Source organism: Sorex araneus, chromosome 3 (genome assembly GCF_027595985.1).
Source record: "Sorex araneus isolate mSorAra2 chromosome 3, mSorAra2.pri, whole genome shotgun sequence".
Classification (NCBI taxonomy): domain Eukaryota; kingdom Metazoa; phylum Chordata; class Mammalia; order Eulipotyphla; family Soricidae; genus Sorex; species Sorex araneus.
Window position 1 is genome coordinate 49,879,237 of NC_073304.1, and position 14,363 is coordinate 49,893,599.

The window sequence follows — 14,363 nt, forward strand, 5'->3', positions numbered from 1 at the left end:
CTGACCTCCTCCTGTTCCTGGCACTACCAGGAGTGATCTCTGAGCACAGAGCCAGGAGTCTGCCCTACGCACTGTCTGAGAAGTGATTTGGATCAATAGTTGTTTAAGACCGCTGCCGAGATGTGACCCGTGTGCGGCTCCTCCTCAGCTGCACCCGCGTGAATCCAGACCCAGCTGAACCAACTAAAACATGGACTGCTCCTAGCAGATTATTTCCTGCCAGAGAACTAAGCTGTGATCCCATGCCCGCCCGGGAGGGGAAAGGTATTTCTCTCTCTCGCCTGTCCCTTCCCGGGGATGAAGGGCGTGGGGACCGCCATATTATGACGACCACAGATGGGGTTTACAAGCTTGCAATGATCGAATATCCAGAAGAAATCTCCCTGGACTTAGTTGTTAAAGTACAGAAATACAAAACCGCGTGACCGCTACTGCGGCCGCGCGACCTCATTTCTCTTCACAACAGCTAGTGGGATGCTCCTAATAATAATGGTGAGGTTTGTGTTGAAATATTGAATGTAACCAAAGCAAACAGAAAGTAAAGTGAAATTTATCAGTTACAAGGCGGGGGGGTGTGGGGGTGGGCGGGATGGGAGGTGTACTGTGGTTCTTTTTCTTTTGTCTTCGGTGGTGGGATATGGGCACTGGTGAAGGGATGTTTTTTTCAGCATTGTATGACTAAGACTTAAGCCTGAAAGCATTGTAATTTTCCACATGGTGATTCAATAAAATAAGATTTAAAAAAAAATAGTTGTTTAATATTAAAAGATAATCCCAAGGGGTCTGAACACAATGGAAGGGTCCTTGCCTGTACATGGTGGACATGGGTTTGATCCCTGGCACCATAAACAATCCCCTGAGAACCATCAGGAATAATACCTGAGTCCAGAGCCAGGAATAAGCTCTGAGCAGTGCTAGATGTGACCCCCACATGCCCCCCCAAATCATAAAATAAGATTACCCCACAAGCCATTCTGAAAACCCTAGGCTGAAATAAATACAACTTCAATACAACAATTGTGTTATATATAGTTATACAGTTGTGTATAATAAAACTAACAAAATTACTCTCACAACAAAATTAATTAGGTTTTAATAAAATTAAGGCCTTTAAGTCAAGTGGTCTTACAGAACACATTCTCCCTTCAATTTGACATTGCTGAAACATAATATTCCTGAAGTGGTTTATAAAATGAAATAAATGAGTTTCATTCAATTTTATAAACTCCATAAAATTAATTTATTTTTGCGGTATCATTCATCACTTCAACATATCAGAAGAATTTACGTAACAGGCTAGAGAACAGTAGTAAGAGGTAATAGGTGCTTGTGTACTACCCATATTATCCAGTAAGACAACAGTGTGAGCAATGGAGTGTAGATTCGTGGTAGTAGTTCCTTGAATAAAAGAGTCTAGACAGAATCTTCCACAATCACAAGTTTTTGCAGCATCCAAATCTTGGCAAAGATGGAAAGGTATGATATGAGGGCCATATGGTATCCTATTAAAGAAAGTTTGGAAAATAAGAATAAAAGTTTCACTAGATTCAGAATTTTAATAGTATATGAGTTATTTGATAGCAAATAACTACAGAAAAATAAAATCCCTTTTGTTTTGAGGGGGCAGAAATACTGGACTGTGCTTAAAGTTTTTACACTCAGGGATCACTCCTGGTGGGCTCAGGGGACTATAAGAGTACCAAGAATCAAACCAGGTTGGTCACACACAAGGCAAAAGAGCCTTTCCCACTGTACTATCTCACTAGCTCCTAGAATTCCTTTTTTGAAAGAGGAAATGATTTAGTATATTATATTTCAACTGATAAGACTAGAGAAAATAACACTAAAAATAATATACATTGTGTTTTAAAAAGGATCCATAAAGTTTCTTTTAGTAAAGCTAGCATTACCTATTGAACAGAATGAGTCCTTTTTCTCTAACTGTATTTTTATAAAATATATAATAAAATGGACTGGAGTGATAGCACAGTGGGTAGGGAGTTTGCCTTGCACCTGGCCGACCAGGTTCGATTCTTCCATCCCTCTCAGAGAGCCCGGCAAACTGCCGAGAGTATCCCACCTGCATGGCATAGCCTGGCAAGCTACCCGTGACATATTGGATATGCCAAAAACAGTAACAAATCGTCTCACAATGGAGACGTTACTGGTGCCCACTTGAGCAAATCAATGAACAATGGGACAACAGTGATACAGTGCCATATGATAAAAATATAACTGCATTTTTTAAGCCAGTATAACAACTTAAATGTAAAGCTGTCATACAATTCTCCTAAGAGTAGTGGGAGAATTGCTGAATTCTACCTGTGAGGACATATTTCTTTAAATAAATCCACATACAGTCCTTAGAAATCAACTGTTTAGAATCAAGTTTTTAGAAATGTCAAATTTAGGGCTGAAGCAATAGTTCAGCAGGTAGGGCATTTGCCTTTTATCTCGAAACCAACACCCCCCACCCCCCTTCAAATTTATTTGTATTTTCTTGGCTGGGCAAGAAAGACTGATTTCTTCTTGCCTATACCATTCAGAAGTCCTGCTTTTATTATTTTGGTTTTGGTTTGTTTCTGTGACACCTGGAAGTCTTAGCACTTACTTCTGGTTCTGTGTTCAAGAATCATTCCTAATGGGGCTTGGGGGAACCATATGCAGTGCTGAGGACAGAACATGGATTGGCCCTGCCTGCTGTACCCTTTTTAGTCCACTCAGTGCAATCACAATCAAGTCTCTTTTCCCAACAAGACATTAATAATGTCTTGAGATTGCTTACCCAACTCCCTGAACACAAACACATTCTCTGTCTCCCACATACTTTGCTTCTCTAGTCCATAAATACACTCTCAAACTCTGAGCATCACTGTCTAAAAAACAACAGTTACACCCTCAGTTCTAGATCCTTAGTATTCAAAGTGGTGTGCCATGGACTACTAGTATATGCTCAGTCACGCTCACCTAGAAACTAGTTCGAAATGCAGATTTTCCACCCTGGACTTAAGTTTGAGAAGCCCTAGTGTAGAACTATAACAGAACTGTATAAAATAATCACCTGAGCAATTTAAAAGAAGGATTGCGGGACGAGAGATATAGCTCAGTACGTTAAAGCATATGCTTTGCATATATAAGGCCTGGGCTCAATTGGCTTGTACCTCATAGGGATTCCTGACTGAGCCAGGAGTTGCCCCTGAGCAATGCAAAGTGTGGTCTAGAAATGAAAAAGAAAGAAAAGAAATGACACGGTACTTGGGATACAGCTTAGCAGCAGAGCTCTTGCCTTGCATGTTTAAGTTCCAAGATTCAATTCCCAGTACAGCAGAACAAAACATAGTAATAAAAACTATTGGGAGCCAGAGCAGGTACAGCAGGTAGGGCACTGGCCTGGCATGCTGACCAAGGTTCAACCCCAGCACTCAATAAGGTCCCACCCAAACCCTGAGCACAGAGCCAGGAGTAAGCCCTAAACACTGCTGGATATAGCCCCCAAAACAACTAAAAAAAAAAAAATTGCATACCGGTTTCTATTCCCATACTGATGATGATACCAGATTGTTATCTAAAATTTTAAGACATGTAAAGTCTTACCTATTATGTAATATGGTCCGTGCAGAAGATTCCAATAAAGTTAATGGCATTTGCAGCTTTATAACTGGAAGGTCTTTTGGTTGTTGAAAAGTATTTTCAAAGAGATCCAAGTACTCAAGGGATAAATTCTTAAATTCACTAGGTAAAAAAGGAAGTTTATTTCGAGCTGCTGACAAAAAACGAAGTTTTTTCAGCTGTCCGATTTTAAAGGGAAATCTTATCAACTGATTATCATCAAGTTTTAAATCTGTCAGTTCTCGTAGCTGACAAAACTGCAGAGGGAGTGCTTTAATTTTGTTCTTGCTGAGATCCAAACTCCGAAGTGACTGCTGGAGAGTAGATTCACATAAGGCAACATTGAATGACTCCAAGTGATTGTCATTCAGGTTAAGTTCTTGAAGATTAATGAGGTCTCCAATTCCAGTGGGAAGCTTTTTTATATGGTTATGACTCAAGTCTAATTTCCTAAGTTTTTTTAAACACAGAACACGCATATCAAATCGGACAAGGCCACAGTAAGAAGTCTGAAGATGTTCCAAAGAATATGGAAAATTCTTGCTGAGAGGATAGTCCTTTTTCGATGTGATAACCATTTTAGTTTTAAATTTTTCAAATTCTGAAGTCTTCACTGGTGTTTGTGTTGAAAGTGGTGCTTCAAAATCACAACCTTTATGAGCCAGTCTCAGAGCTGAAAGGAAACCTTTTAAACTGCTGGGGTTGGCCTGAATAAAAAAATAAGTTGTAAAATTAATTCTATTTTAGAAAAAGCAAGAATGCCAATTTATCCCACAAGTCTATAAAATACAAATGACACAATCATTTATTGAAAATGTCTGCAAAAAGAAGCCATTCAGAATTTTATTTTGATTAAACCAACACAGAAGGCTCAGGAAAGACAGTACAGTGGTAAAGGCCTTGCACACGGCCTATCCTGGTTTGATTCCCAGCACCAATCCTCCAAGCTCTGACAGGAGTGATCCCTGAGTACATCTGGCTATGGCCCAAAAAACAAAAAATTAAGTACATTTCATTATAGACATAAAAATCTATGAGCCAGGGAGGTAGCACAAAAGGCTAGAACCTCTAAGTATCACCCAAAATCTATACATAAGTAAATAAATAAAACTACTTGAAGGAGAGATACCTCCAGGCCCTGTGCCAGACTGAACTTCATATCAGGGCACCCAGAGTGGGTGGGTGAGTCCCACCACCCACTCTAACAGAGCCCTGGCGGCCGAAAACCTCCAGAACCCAATCACTGCCATGCTCGTGGCCAACCTGCACAGGCTTGGACAAGCCTCATCCATGAATAAATCTGTTAAAAGCTGGCTCTGGGCAACCTCCCCCCCTCCCCCCCACATTCACACACACATCGCCCTGTTCTTCTGGAAGCCTGGGAGTCACATCCACAAACTGCCTCTGGTGTCATATAAGCTTATTAAACAGCCATGATCCAGAGACTCACAAAAAAATCTCAGAAAAGATCAACAAGCTGCAGAGATGCCTTACACCCCAAAGTAACCATCCAGTTAAAACTTTAACTCCAGCTGTATCACTTTACTTAAAAGTTTAGAATTCCGGGCTGGAGCGATAGCACAGCGAGCGGGTAGGGCGTTTGCCTTGCACGCGGCCGACCCGGGTTCGAATCCCAGCATCCCATATGGTCCCCTGAGCACCGCCAGGAATAATTCCTGAGTGTAGAACCAGGAGTAACCCCTGTGCATCGCCAGGTGTGACCCAAAAAGCAAAAAAAAAAAAAAAAAAAAAAAAAAAAGTTCAGAATTCCTGGAGCATGCGGCTGTAACATCTCATACTCTAATCCACTGATGTCCCGGGATAGCATACACTGAATGTAAGGTAGAAGGAAATCAATCTCAATTAAAAAAATATTACCACACAAGGTTCAACCTGTAACAACATGTTAGTAATCTCTTATGTAAGAGCTCAATGGTTCCAGGGTGAGATCCAACAATTTTCACACACTTTCTTCTATGGAAACCCTTTTTTAAAAAAATCATTTTCAGAGACTTATTCATAACAAGCAATACAAAATAAATTATTTAGGGCCAGCCATTGGAGCAGGTTTGTGTGATGGTTGGGAGAACTGGAAATAATAGTGGTGGGTAAGGTGTTGGAATATTGAATCTAATTATTGTGAACAACCTTGCACTGTAGCACTGTCCTCCCGTTGATCATCAATTTGCTCAAGCAGGTAACAGTAATGTCTCCATTGTGAGACTTGTTACTGTTTTTGGCATATGAATACGCCATGGGTAGCTTGCCAGGCTCTGCCGTGTGGACGGGATACTCTCGGTAGCTTGCCGGGCTCTCTGAGAGGGATGGAGGAATTGAACCTGAGTTGGCCGAGTGCAAGGCAAACACCCTACCCACTGTGCTATTGCTCCGTCCTGTGAGCAACCTTATAAAAATTAAGACAAACAAACAAAAAACTGCTTGAAGAATACTTTAGAAGTTTCCCAAAATTTACATATAAATAAGTAGTGAATATTTAGTAAATATGGGAAACTAAGTATGTGATACTATTGGATGGAATATGTAAGTTTTGAAAAAGACTAAATGATTAGAATATACATTGGATGAGCTTTATTTTAGGAAAGAAAGGAGGTGCCTGAACAGTTGGTAGGACACTTGCCTTGCACATGGCCAGTCACATTCAATCCCTGGTACCTCATATGATGCTCCAAGCCCCACCAAGTGTGGTTTCTGAGCTCAGAATCAGAAGTCAGTCATAATACCTTTATGTGTGACTCCCCCCAAATTAAACTAATGAGAAAGAAATGGAGGGAGGAAAAAACCGTAAGAAATCACTGAAGGATACTGAACATGTGAATTACATGTCAAGAGCAGATAATTTTAGTAGCAGTATACACAAGTGGAGTAAAGTCTGGAGGTTCAGGGTACTGGCTTATAGACTTGAGAGTGCAGTGAAGAGTGAGCTATGGATGTGGAAGGCAGAATTTGAGAACAGACAAAGGTTAGTTGGAATAATGCATTAGGATAGAATAAAGGATGCCAGGGATAAGGGTGAATGCTCAGGATGGAAATTTGTGGTAAGAACACTTGCCATTATGTGAGTTCCTAGGTTCAATGTCCAGCACCACAAAACAAATTTAAAAAAATTAAGTAAGTGGTGTGTGTGTGTGTCTGTGTGTGTGTACGCACGAATGCAAATCTGTGGAATGCATGCAAAGTCAGAGAGACTGCTCCATAGGCTCAAAAGGCTGACTGCATGATTTGTACAATGGAGACTGGGTTTGATCCCTGGCACCAAATGGTCCCCTGAGCACCACCAAGAGTCACTCCCAGTACCATCAGGTTTGGTCCATTCCCACATCCCCAAAAGGATGAGAAACAACAGCAATATGATTAACAAACAAGATTACTGACTTTATTACTGAGTTACTACACTGAATAAACAATGAAAACACATGTCAAAGATGCCAAGTAGAAGCAATAGATTTAGTCTTGTCATTCCAAAATCTCATGTATTGTTATTTGTTTGGGGGCCACACATGGCTGTGCTAAGAGCTTACTCCTGGCTCTGTGCCCAGGGATCACTCCTAAGTGGTGCTTGGTGGAACATTTGTGGTACTAATGATAGAACCCTTGTCAGCTGCGTACAAAGCAAGTAGTTAAGAACAGAACAGTAGTTCTGTTCTGTATTTTCAGCCCTACTTTTTATTTTGTTTAAATATGAAAAAAAAAAAAAAACCAAGACTTACTTTTGTTTGCTTTGTGATTTCGGGTACCCTTGGCAGTGCTCAGGAGACCTAGCTTGCTAGGGATTGAATTCGGGCTTCCCACATGTAAAGCATGAGCTCCAGTCCTCTGAGCTATTTCTCTGCTCTGATAAACATTAATTCATGCAACAACGTACCTTACTTAGACAGATGTCCACAGCAGGTTCTTTTAACCGGACGGTAGCTTTCCCTTCATCCACAAATTTAGTAAAGAACTGTTCAATGTTCTCCTTTAGCTGTTTAAACCATGGGGGAGAAAAGGGACAAAACCAGAAATATTTATTTCAACTAGAATATGCCAATCACTTTGCCAGTCCATGGTTTGGTTTTTAGTCCTTACACATACTGTTTTGTGCTTTTTTTCCCCCATAGTCATATAATGTTCCAACACCCATCCCTTCACCACTGCACATCTCCCACCATCAAAGTCCCCAGTTTCTCCAGTGCACTGACCCCCAACCTCCACTCCCTTTATGGCAGGATCTTTTCTTTTGTTTTGTGGTTTTATATGGTTACACTCTTGATCTACTTTGTGATATATGTTATTATATCTTGTAACATTCCTCTACTGAGAACAGAAGATCCCTTTTCTCTGACTCCCTTTTGTGAAAAAATGTGGAAATGTGTGTCCCCCAACCCCCTACACAACTATATGGCTATCATAAAAATTGTCAATAGCAGTGGTTAACTCTCTTAACTTCAGTCCCACATCTCCCACAAAAATCACATAAACTCCATGAAAGGAATCTCACCTCCTATTGTTCACTACTGCAAACAAAGTTTTCCAGGGCTTTAACAGTGATTGACACATAATAGGTGCTCAAAAAATTTTTAACAATTGGTGCTTCAGCTTCAGAATGCAACAATTATCTGAGAAACCACTATTCCAGGTAGCATGACAGAGAACTTGGACAATAGTGACAAATATCAATTGGAAATTATACTTCTAAAATTGCCAGTTTTATGAAAAGATAATTACTAAACATATAACTAAAAGCATAATAGGTGGGATGTTTCCCTTGCAGGCAGCCAACCCAAGTTCCATTCCTGACATACCATATTATCCCCAAGCCCTCCAGGCATGATCCCGGAATACAGAGCTAGGAGTAAGCCTGGGGTACCACCAGATGTGGCCCCAAACAAAAACAAAACAGAACAAAAGCATAACAGAGGTCTAGATAGACAGTACAGCAAGTAGGAAGCCTGCATTGCATGTGACTGACCCGGCATCTCATATGGTCAGTCTCTCAGCAGCCCACCAAAAGTGATCCCTGAGTATAGATCAGGGAATATGCCCTGAGCACTGCAAGGTGTTTAAGAAAAGATTAAGATAAGTGAAGTATATGCTGCTGTAAGACCTAGAGGTATTAAAAGGTGAGAGAGCTCAGAGTCAGAGATATAGCCAAAATCCTGGGTACTATGCACTACATGTTACCACAGCACTGACTAAGGAGGTGATGAAATTCCAAGAGGGAATAATTTGTGCAAAGCCTTGAAGGCAAAACAGAGCTTGGTAGCTCTGAAGAGCTGTAAGGCCAGTAAAAGGAGCAGATGAATCAGAAATAAATATGATAGGCAGGTGATTTGTAAACCGAGTTAAGAATTCAGGATTTTAGGGGCCAGAGATAGAGACTTGCACTGAATGAGGCCAATTTGGGTTCAATTTCCAGGACCCCATATGGTTCCCTGAGTCTGCCAGGAGTGATCCCTGCACAGCCAGGTATGGTCCGAAAACAAAAACAAACCAAAACAATTAAGATTTTATCCTAAGAACAATAAAACCCACTGAATCACTTCAAGATAGAAACAAGATAAGATCTACATTTTGAAAAACACTTTTTGGGGCTAAAGAGATGGTACAGGGGGTAAAGTGCTTGCCTTACACATGCTAACCTGGATTCGATTCTTCAGTACCACATATAGTCCCTGAGCCCCTGGGCACAGAGCTCTGGGCACTGCTGGGAGTGGCCCGAAATAAAAAACATAAAAAAATGAAAAGTTCCCTTTAACTCAGTGTAAAGAACTTTGGTGAGAGAAAAATTGAGATGAGACAAAGACAAATGTAGAGGTAGGAAGATCCCTTAAAAGAACAGAAAGGTAAAGAATAGTGGTGGCAGGGACAGAAAGAGGGATGGCAATCTGAAAGATTCCCAGGAGTAGAACTGAAAGGGTTCAGTAGTATACTGGATTTTAGGAGACAAAGATTTAAGTTTTCCTGATAGGGGTTATCTTGAATTTGAAACACTGCGAACAGTGAAAATTTTGAGTAGGTAGTAAATTCAAGTTGGAGGGTAAGGGAGAATACTGGCTAAGGGCTATAAATTTGGAAGTAAAGCGTCAGATAGGAAGACAGCTGAAGTCATAAGAAAAAAAAAGCAGAGGTTGTTACAATGCCTAAAAACAGGGAGAAAGAGAGAGGGGAGAGAGGGGAGAGGCAGGTTGGAGGTGGTGGTGATGGGAGGGAAACTCGGGACAATGGTGCTGGAAAACGTACTATACAATAGTGGAGGGATGGGTGTTGGAACACTGTATGACTGATACCTAATCATGAACAGCTTTGCAAGGGTCTATCTCACAGGGATTCAATAAAAAATTCTTCCTACAAATGTTTACTGAGCACCTTTAGGCTCCAAGCCCTGTGCATAAACTCTTACTACAAAATCCTTATAAGCCCCTATGCCAAAAACAGTAACAATAAGTCTCTCAATGAGAGACGTTACTGGTGAACGCTCGAACAAATCGATGAGCAATGGGATGACAATGACAGTGACTCCCCCCCACTTTTTTGCTTTTTGAGTCACCTAGTAATGCTGGGGATCATAAGGTGCAGAGGATAGAACCCAGGCCACCAGCATGCAAAGCATGCACTTTAGCTATCTTCTGCCTCTCATTTGTTTGAGTTGTTCATTTGGGGGCCACACCAAGGGGATGTTCAAGGTCACTGCTCAGAGATCAAGGAGTGCCAGGGATTGAACCCAATACTCCTCTGGGTAAAAAACATGCACTCTGCCCCTTTGAATTCCAACCTTTTCCTTCTTTCACAGGATTTACTTCTACTTTATAGCATTCATCATAGCTCACTTTTAAGTATTAGTTTGTTTCTCCTTTCCTAGTCTTAGCATAGTGATCAAGTTTATCTCCCACAGTATCCAGCAATACACTTGCACACAGTAAATCTTAACAAGTGACTCACAAAATGTTCATTCTTCCTAGCAAGTAATTATGTAGTAGTAGTTTTTTTTTTTTTTTGCCTTTTGGGTCACACCCGGCAATGCACAGGGGTCATTCCTGGCTCATGCACTCAGGAATTACCCCTGGCGGTGCTCAGGGGACCTTATGGGATGCTGGGATTCGAACCCGGGTCGGCCGCGTGCAAGGCAAATGCCCTACCCGCTGTGCTATCGCTCCAGCCCCCTGTAGTAGTAGTTTTAAGAAGCAGATTATTACGGCTTTAAAAATAGGTAATGCTAGGCCAAAAAGCCCAATTAACTGGAGTGCAAGCTTTGCACGCTTTGCATGCAAGAGGCCTATGCTGGATCCCAGTAAGACAGGGAAAGGGACATGCTAGGCAGACAAAATGGGGAAGGGAGGCTCTTGACATCAGCTGGAACCTTTCTCTCATAGCTTAAGACATCCCATCCAGTTGCATGTCTTTCATAAATCCCTTCTGATATCAACATACCTCAGGGAATACAGAACCAATAATGGAGTCCCCATCCATCACCCCACACCCGTATCCCATTAACAGCTGCCAGACAGATTCTGGTCTAGAGAGGGAAAAAAAAAGCACAGTTAGATCTCTAGGGGCCACCAGCTCTAGCTCACCTTCCCTCCCACTTATGAGGAGCTTTTGTACTGCAAGTTTCTTTTATCCCCACTTATAATAATACTCCCCCAGCTTGCTGATTCTGTGTCTGGGGTTCCAAGCTTGATTCGAAAACACTAACAATGGCGCCACAACTATTTCCCCACACCTCCTAGAGCAACTCCAGTTACACAGAATAAAAGCACCCGCTGAACCTGGCAGGGCATGGCCCCCAAAGCAAAAACAAACTTGAAGGGTTTCACTGAGCTAGATATGTAAGAAAGAATGTAGAAAACAAAAAGGAAAAGTAGGGAGGCCTAATTTAGTTAAGATTTTTTTTTTTCTTTTTGGGTCACACCTGGTGATGCACAGGGGTTACTCCTGGCTCTGCACTCAGGAATTACTCCTGGTGGTACTCAAGGGACCATATGGGATGCTGGGAGTCGAACCCCGGTTGGCCATGTGCAAGGCAAACACCCTACTTGCTGTGCTATCGCTCCAGCCACAGGATTTTTGATTCTGTCCTTTCAATTAGAAAAATTATATGAACAGAGTCCATAAATGAGGAAAGTTAATACAGATTTTAACCTAATTACATCCACGTTAGGTAGCTCTGGGTAGTGCCTCCTTTTCTTAAAGCATATTCATCATAAGTGAAAGAATCTGAAAAGTCATTTAAAAAAAAATTCAACCTTGATGCAAGTGTGGGTGATGAAATACTCCAATTTAATACAAGGGAATCCTGTCAGAATGCCTTGTATGCTAGGGATGGAACCTGGGGATGCTAGGGATGGAACCTGGGGGTGAATGATAGAGGGATGGGTCACAAGATTGAAAGTGAGAACATTGTATACCCGAAATCCTATTGTAAACAACTTTGTAAATCTTGATGTCGGAAGAAAAATTTAAAACTTTTTTTTTTTTCTGCTTTCTGGGTCACACCTGGCGATGCACAGGGGTCACTCCTGGCTCTGCACTCAGGAACTACTCCTGGTGGTGCTCAGGGGAACATATGGGATGCTGGGAATCACACCTGGGTCGGCCACGTGCAAGGCAAATGCCCTACCCCTGTGCTATCACCCTACCCGCTGTGCTATCGGAAGAAAAATTTAAATAAAAAAAGAGACTATTGGTTCAGATCTATTTCTACAGTTATTTTAACATTATAAAAGTGACTGCTTTCCTGTTTTTTTCTCTTCTAATTTGCATTAGAACGCAACAGATTTTTGCATGTAGGTTTTGTAGCCTGCAATTGAGTATAAAAATATACTGTTTCAAATAGGTGGTTTTTAAGAATTTTATATATATATACATATATATATCATATATATCATCTGCAAACACTAATCTTTTACTTCCCTTTCCAATTTTCTCCTCTATTGTCTTGGTTTTTTATTATTAGCCACAATTAATGTGGTCCGGACTTCTTTTACCATGTGAGAGTGGACGCTCTTGCCTTTTACCCGATCTGACAGGAAAACATTCATCTTGGTCATTATAATGTTAGCCATCTGGCTTTGTGACATTTTCATCATTATGGGTTTGTGTATATTGTCTTTATCTGCTGAAGTATATTCCTTCTCTTCCCATTTTCAGAGTTTTTGTTAGATATAGATACTGAATATTGTCAAATTCCTTCAATGGATCTATTGCTGTGTTTAAATATGTACATATACTTTCCTTTTGTTTGTGATGAAACGTATTAATTAGTGTCTATATGTTGGACCATACATGCATCCCTAGAAGAATAAACAAACCCCAAAATACTTTTTGCCTTAAAAGTTCTATGTTGGTGTTGGGGCTGGAGAAAGCTGCAACGGCTCTCTCTATTCGCATGTCCCCAAAGACCTGACTTTCAGCCCCAGCATTGCTGGGTGCAGCCCTGGTGGTCTTTACAAGCTCTCAGCCCCAGTTCTAAATTAACCGGGATGTAACGCAGCATGTGTGGTGCACATACTCCAAAGGTACACACATACACACCTCTAAGTTAATTTCAGTGGCTTCTAGAGTTTTCTGCTGTTACACAGATCGGAAAGGGCCCAGGACCAAAACAAACAAAACAACCGAAGAAAGCCCCACAGATTCAGACGTTTAAGAAAAAACGAAGGATACCTAGCAATCGAAATTTTGAAATATCATCATGCAACTTACAGCACTTACTATTTTATCTCTGTATTTATTCCCCATACTCCAAAGTCTTCGCGTCTTTTTAAAAAAAATGTAGCGAGATAGTTTACTCCGCAAAAGTGCGTGCATGCGTGCGTGCGTGCGTGTGTGTGTGTGTGTGTGTGTGCGCGCAAGTCGACCGATCAGTGACTTTCTAAGGGAGAGCAATGAACAGTCGTGTGTGTGTGTGTGTTTGTGTGTGTGTTCACTAACTTTCAAAGGGAGAGGGTACGATAGCTATGAACAGTCGGGGTGTGTTGTGTCTGTGTGTGAGTGTGTGTGTGTGTGTTTGAACGAGATTAGGAAAAGTGCGCTTCAAAAGCTGCCTAGGAGCTCTGAAAGGGGGAGGGTAAGATAGCTATGAACAGTCGGGGTGTGTTGTATGTGAACGTGAGTCAGAGTCGGGTTGTGTAGAGAGAGAAGAGAGAGAGAACTAGAGAGAGAGAACTAGAGAGAGAACTAGAGAAAGAGAACGAGAGAGAGAACTAGAGAGAACGAGAGAGAGAGCGAGAGCGAGAACTAGAGAGAACGAGAGAGAGAGCGAGAGCGAGCGAGTGAGAGAGAGCGAGAGAGAGAGAGAGAGAGAGAGAGAAAGCGAGAGAGAGAGAGAGCTAGATTAGCAAAGCGCGCTTCAACAGCGGCCCAGGAGCTCCGAGCTGGCCACCCAGCAGCCCGCGTCCGAGGCGGCCGGACGCCCCGAGCAGCACCCGCCTTCCCCGCCCACTCCTTACCTCATAGCGGGTCCCGCGCTTGTCCTTCAGGGTGGCGATGCACAGGCAGGCAGGGTGAGGGTCGCCCCGCTCAGCACCGGCGCGGGGCAACGGTTGACACAGCGTCAACACCGCCCGGATGCCTTTACCCCGGCTCCTTAACCCCAAAGTGGGCAAATGCCGACTGACCACCTCGACCTCGCAGTGCAGCTTCATGCTGGAACTCGGGCCACCAGAGCCACCACCAGCCGGCGAGCTTGAGAGCGCCTCGTCCCCACCTCTTTCTGCAGCCGGCTTTCGCAAAGGCGGCGAAATTTCAATCTGCCC

At 42.1% G+C, this 14,363-nt stretch overlaps 1 protein-coding gene across 2 annotated transcripts; it reads right to left on the reverse strand.

Annotated features, from left to right (window-relative positions):
• Positions 1-787: 787 nt before the first annotated feature.
• On the reverse strand, positions 788-14,363 carry LRR1 (leucine rich repeat protein 1). Of its 2 annotated transcripts, XM_004601710.2 has the most exons (4): positions 14,058-14,363; positions 7,493-7,591; positions 3,595-4,316; positions 788-1,502 (listed from the first exon to the last, which is right to left on the reverse strand). In XM_004601710.2, exons 1-4 carry the CDS (start codon positions 14,250-14,252, stop codon positions 1,262-1,264), a joined length of 1,257 nt encoding a protein of 418 aa, XP_004601767.2. In that variant the 5' UTR covers positions 14,253-14,363; the 3' UTR covers positions 788-1,261. The 2 variants fall into 2 exon arrangements, with proteins under 2 accessions (XP_004601767.2, XP_054988607.1); XM_055132632.1 differs by lacking the exon at positions 7,493-7,591.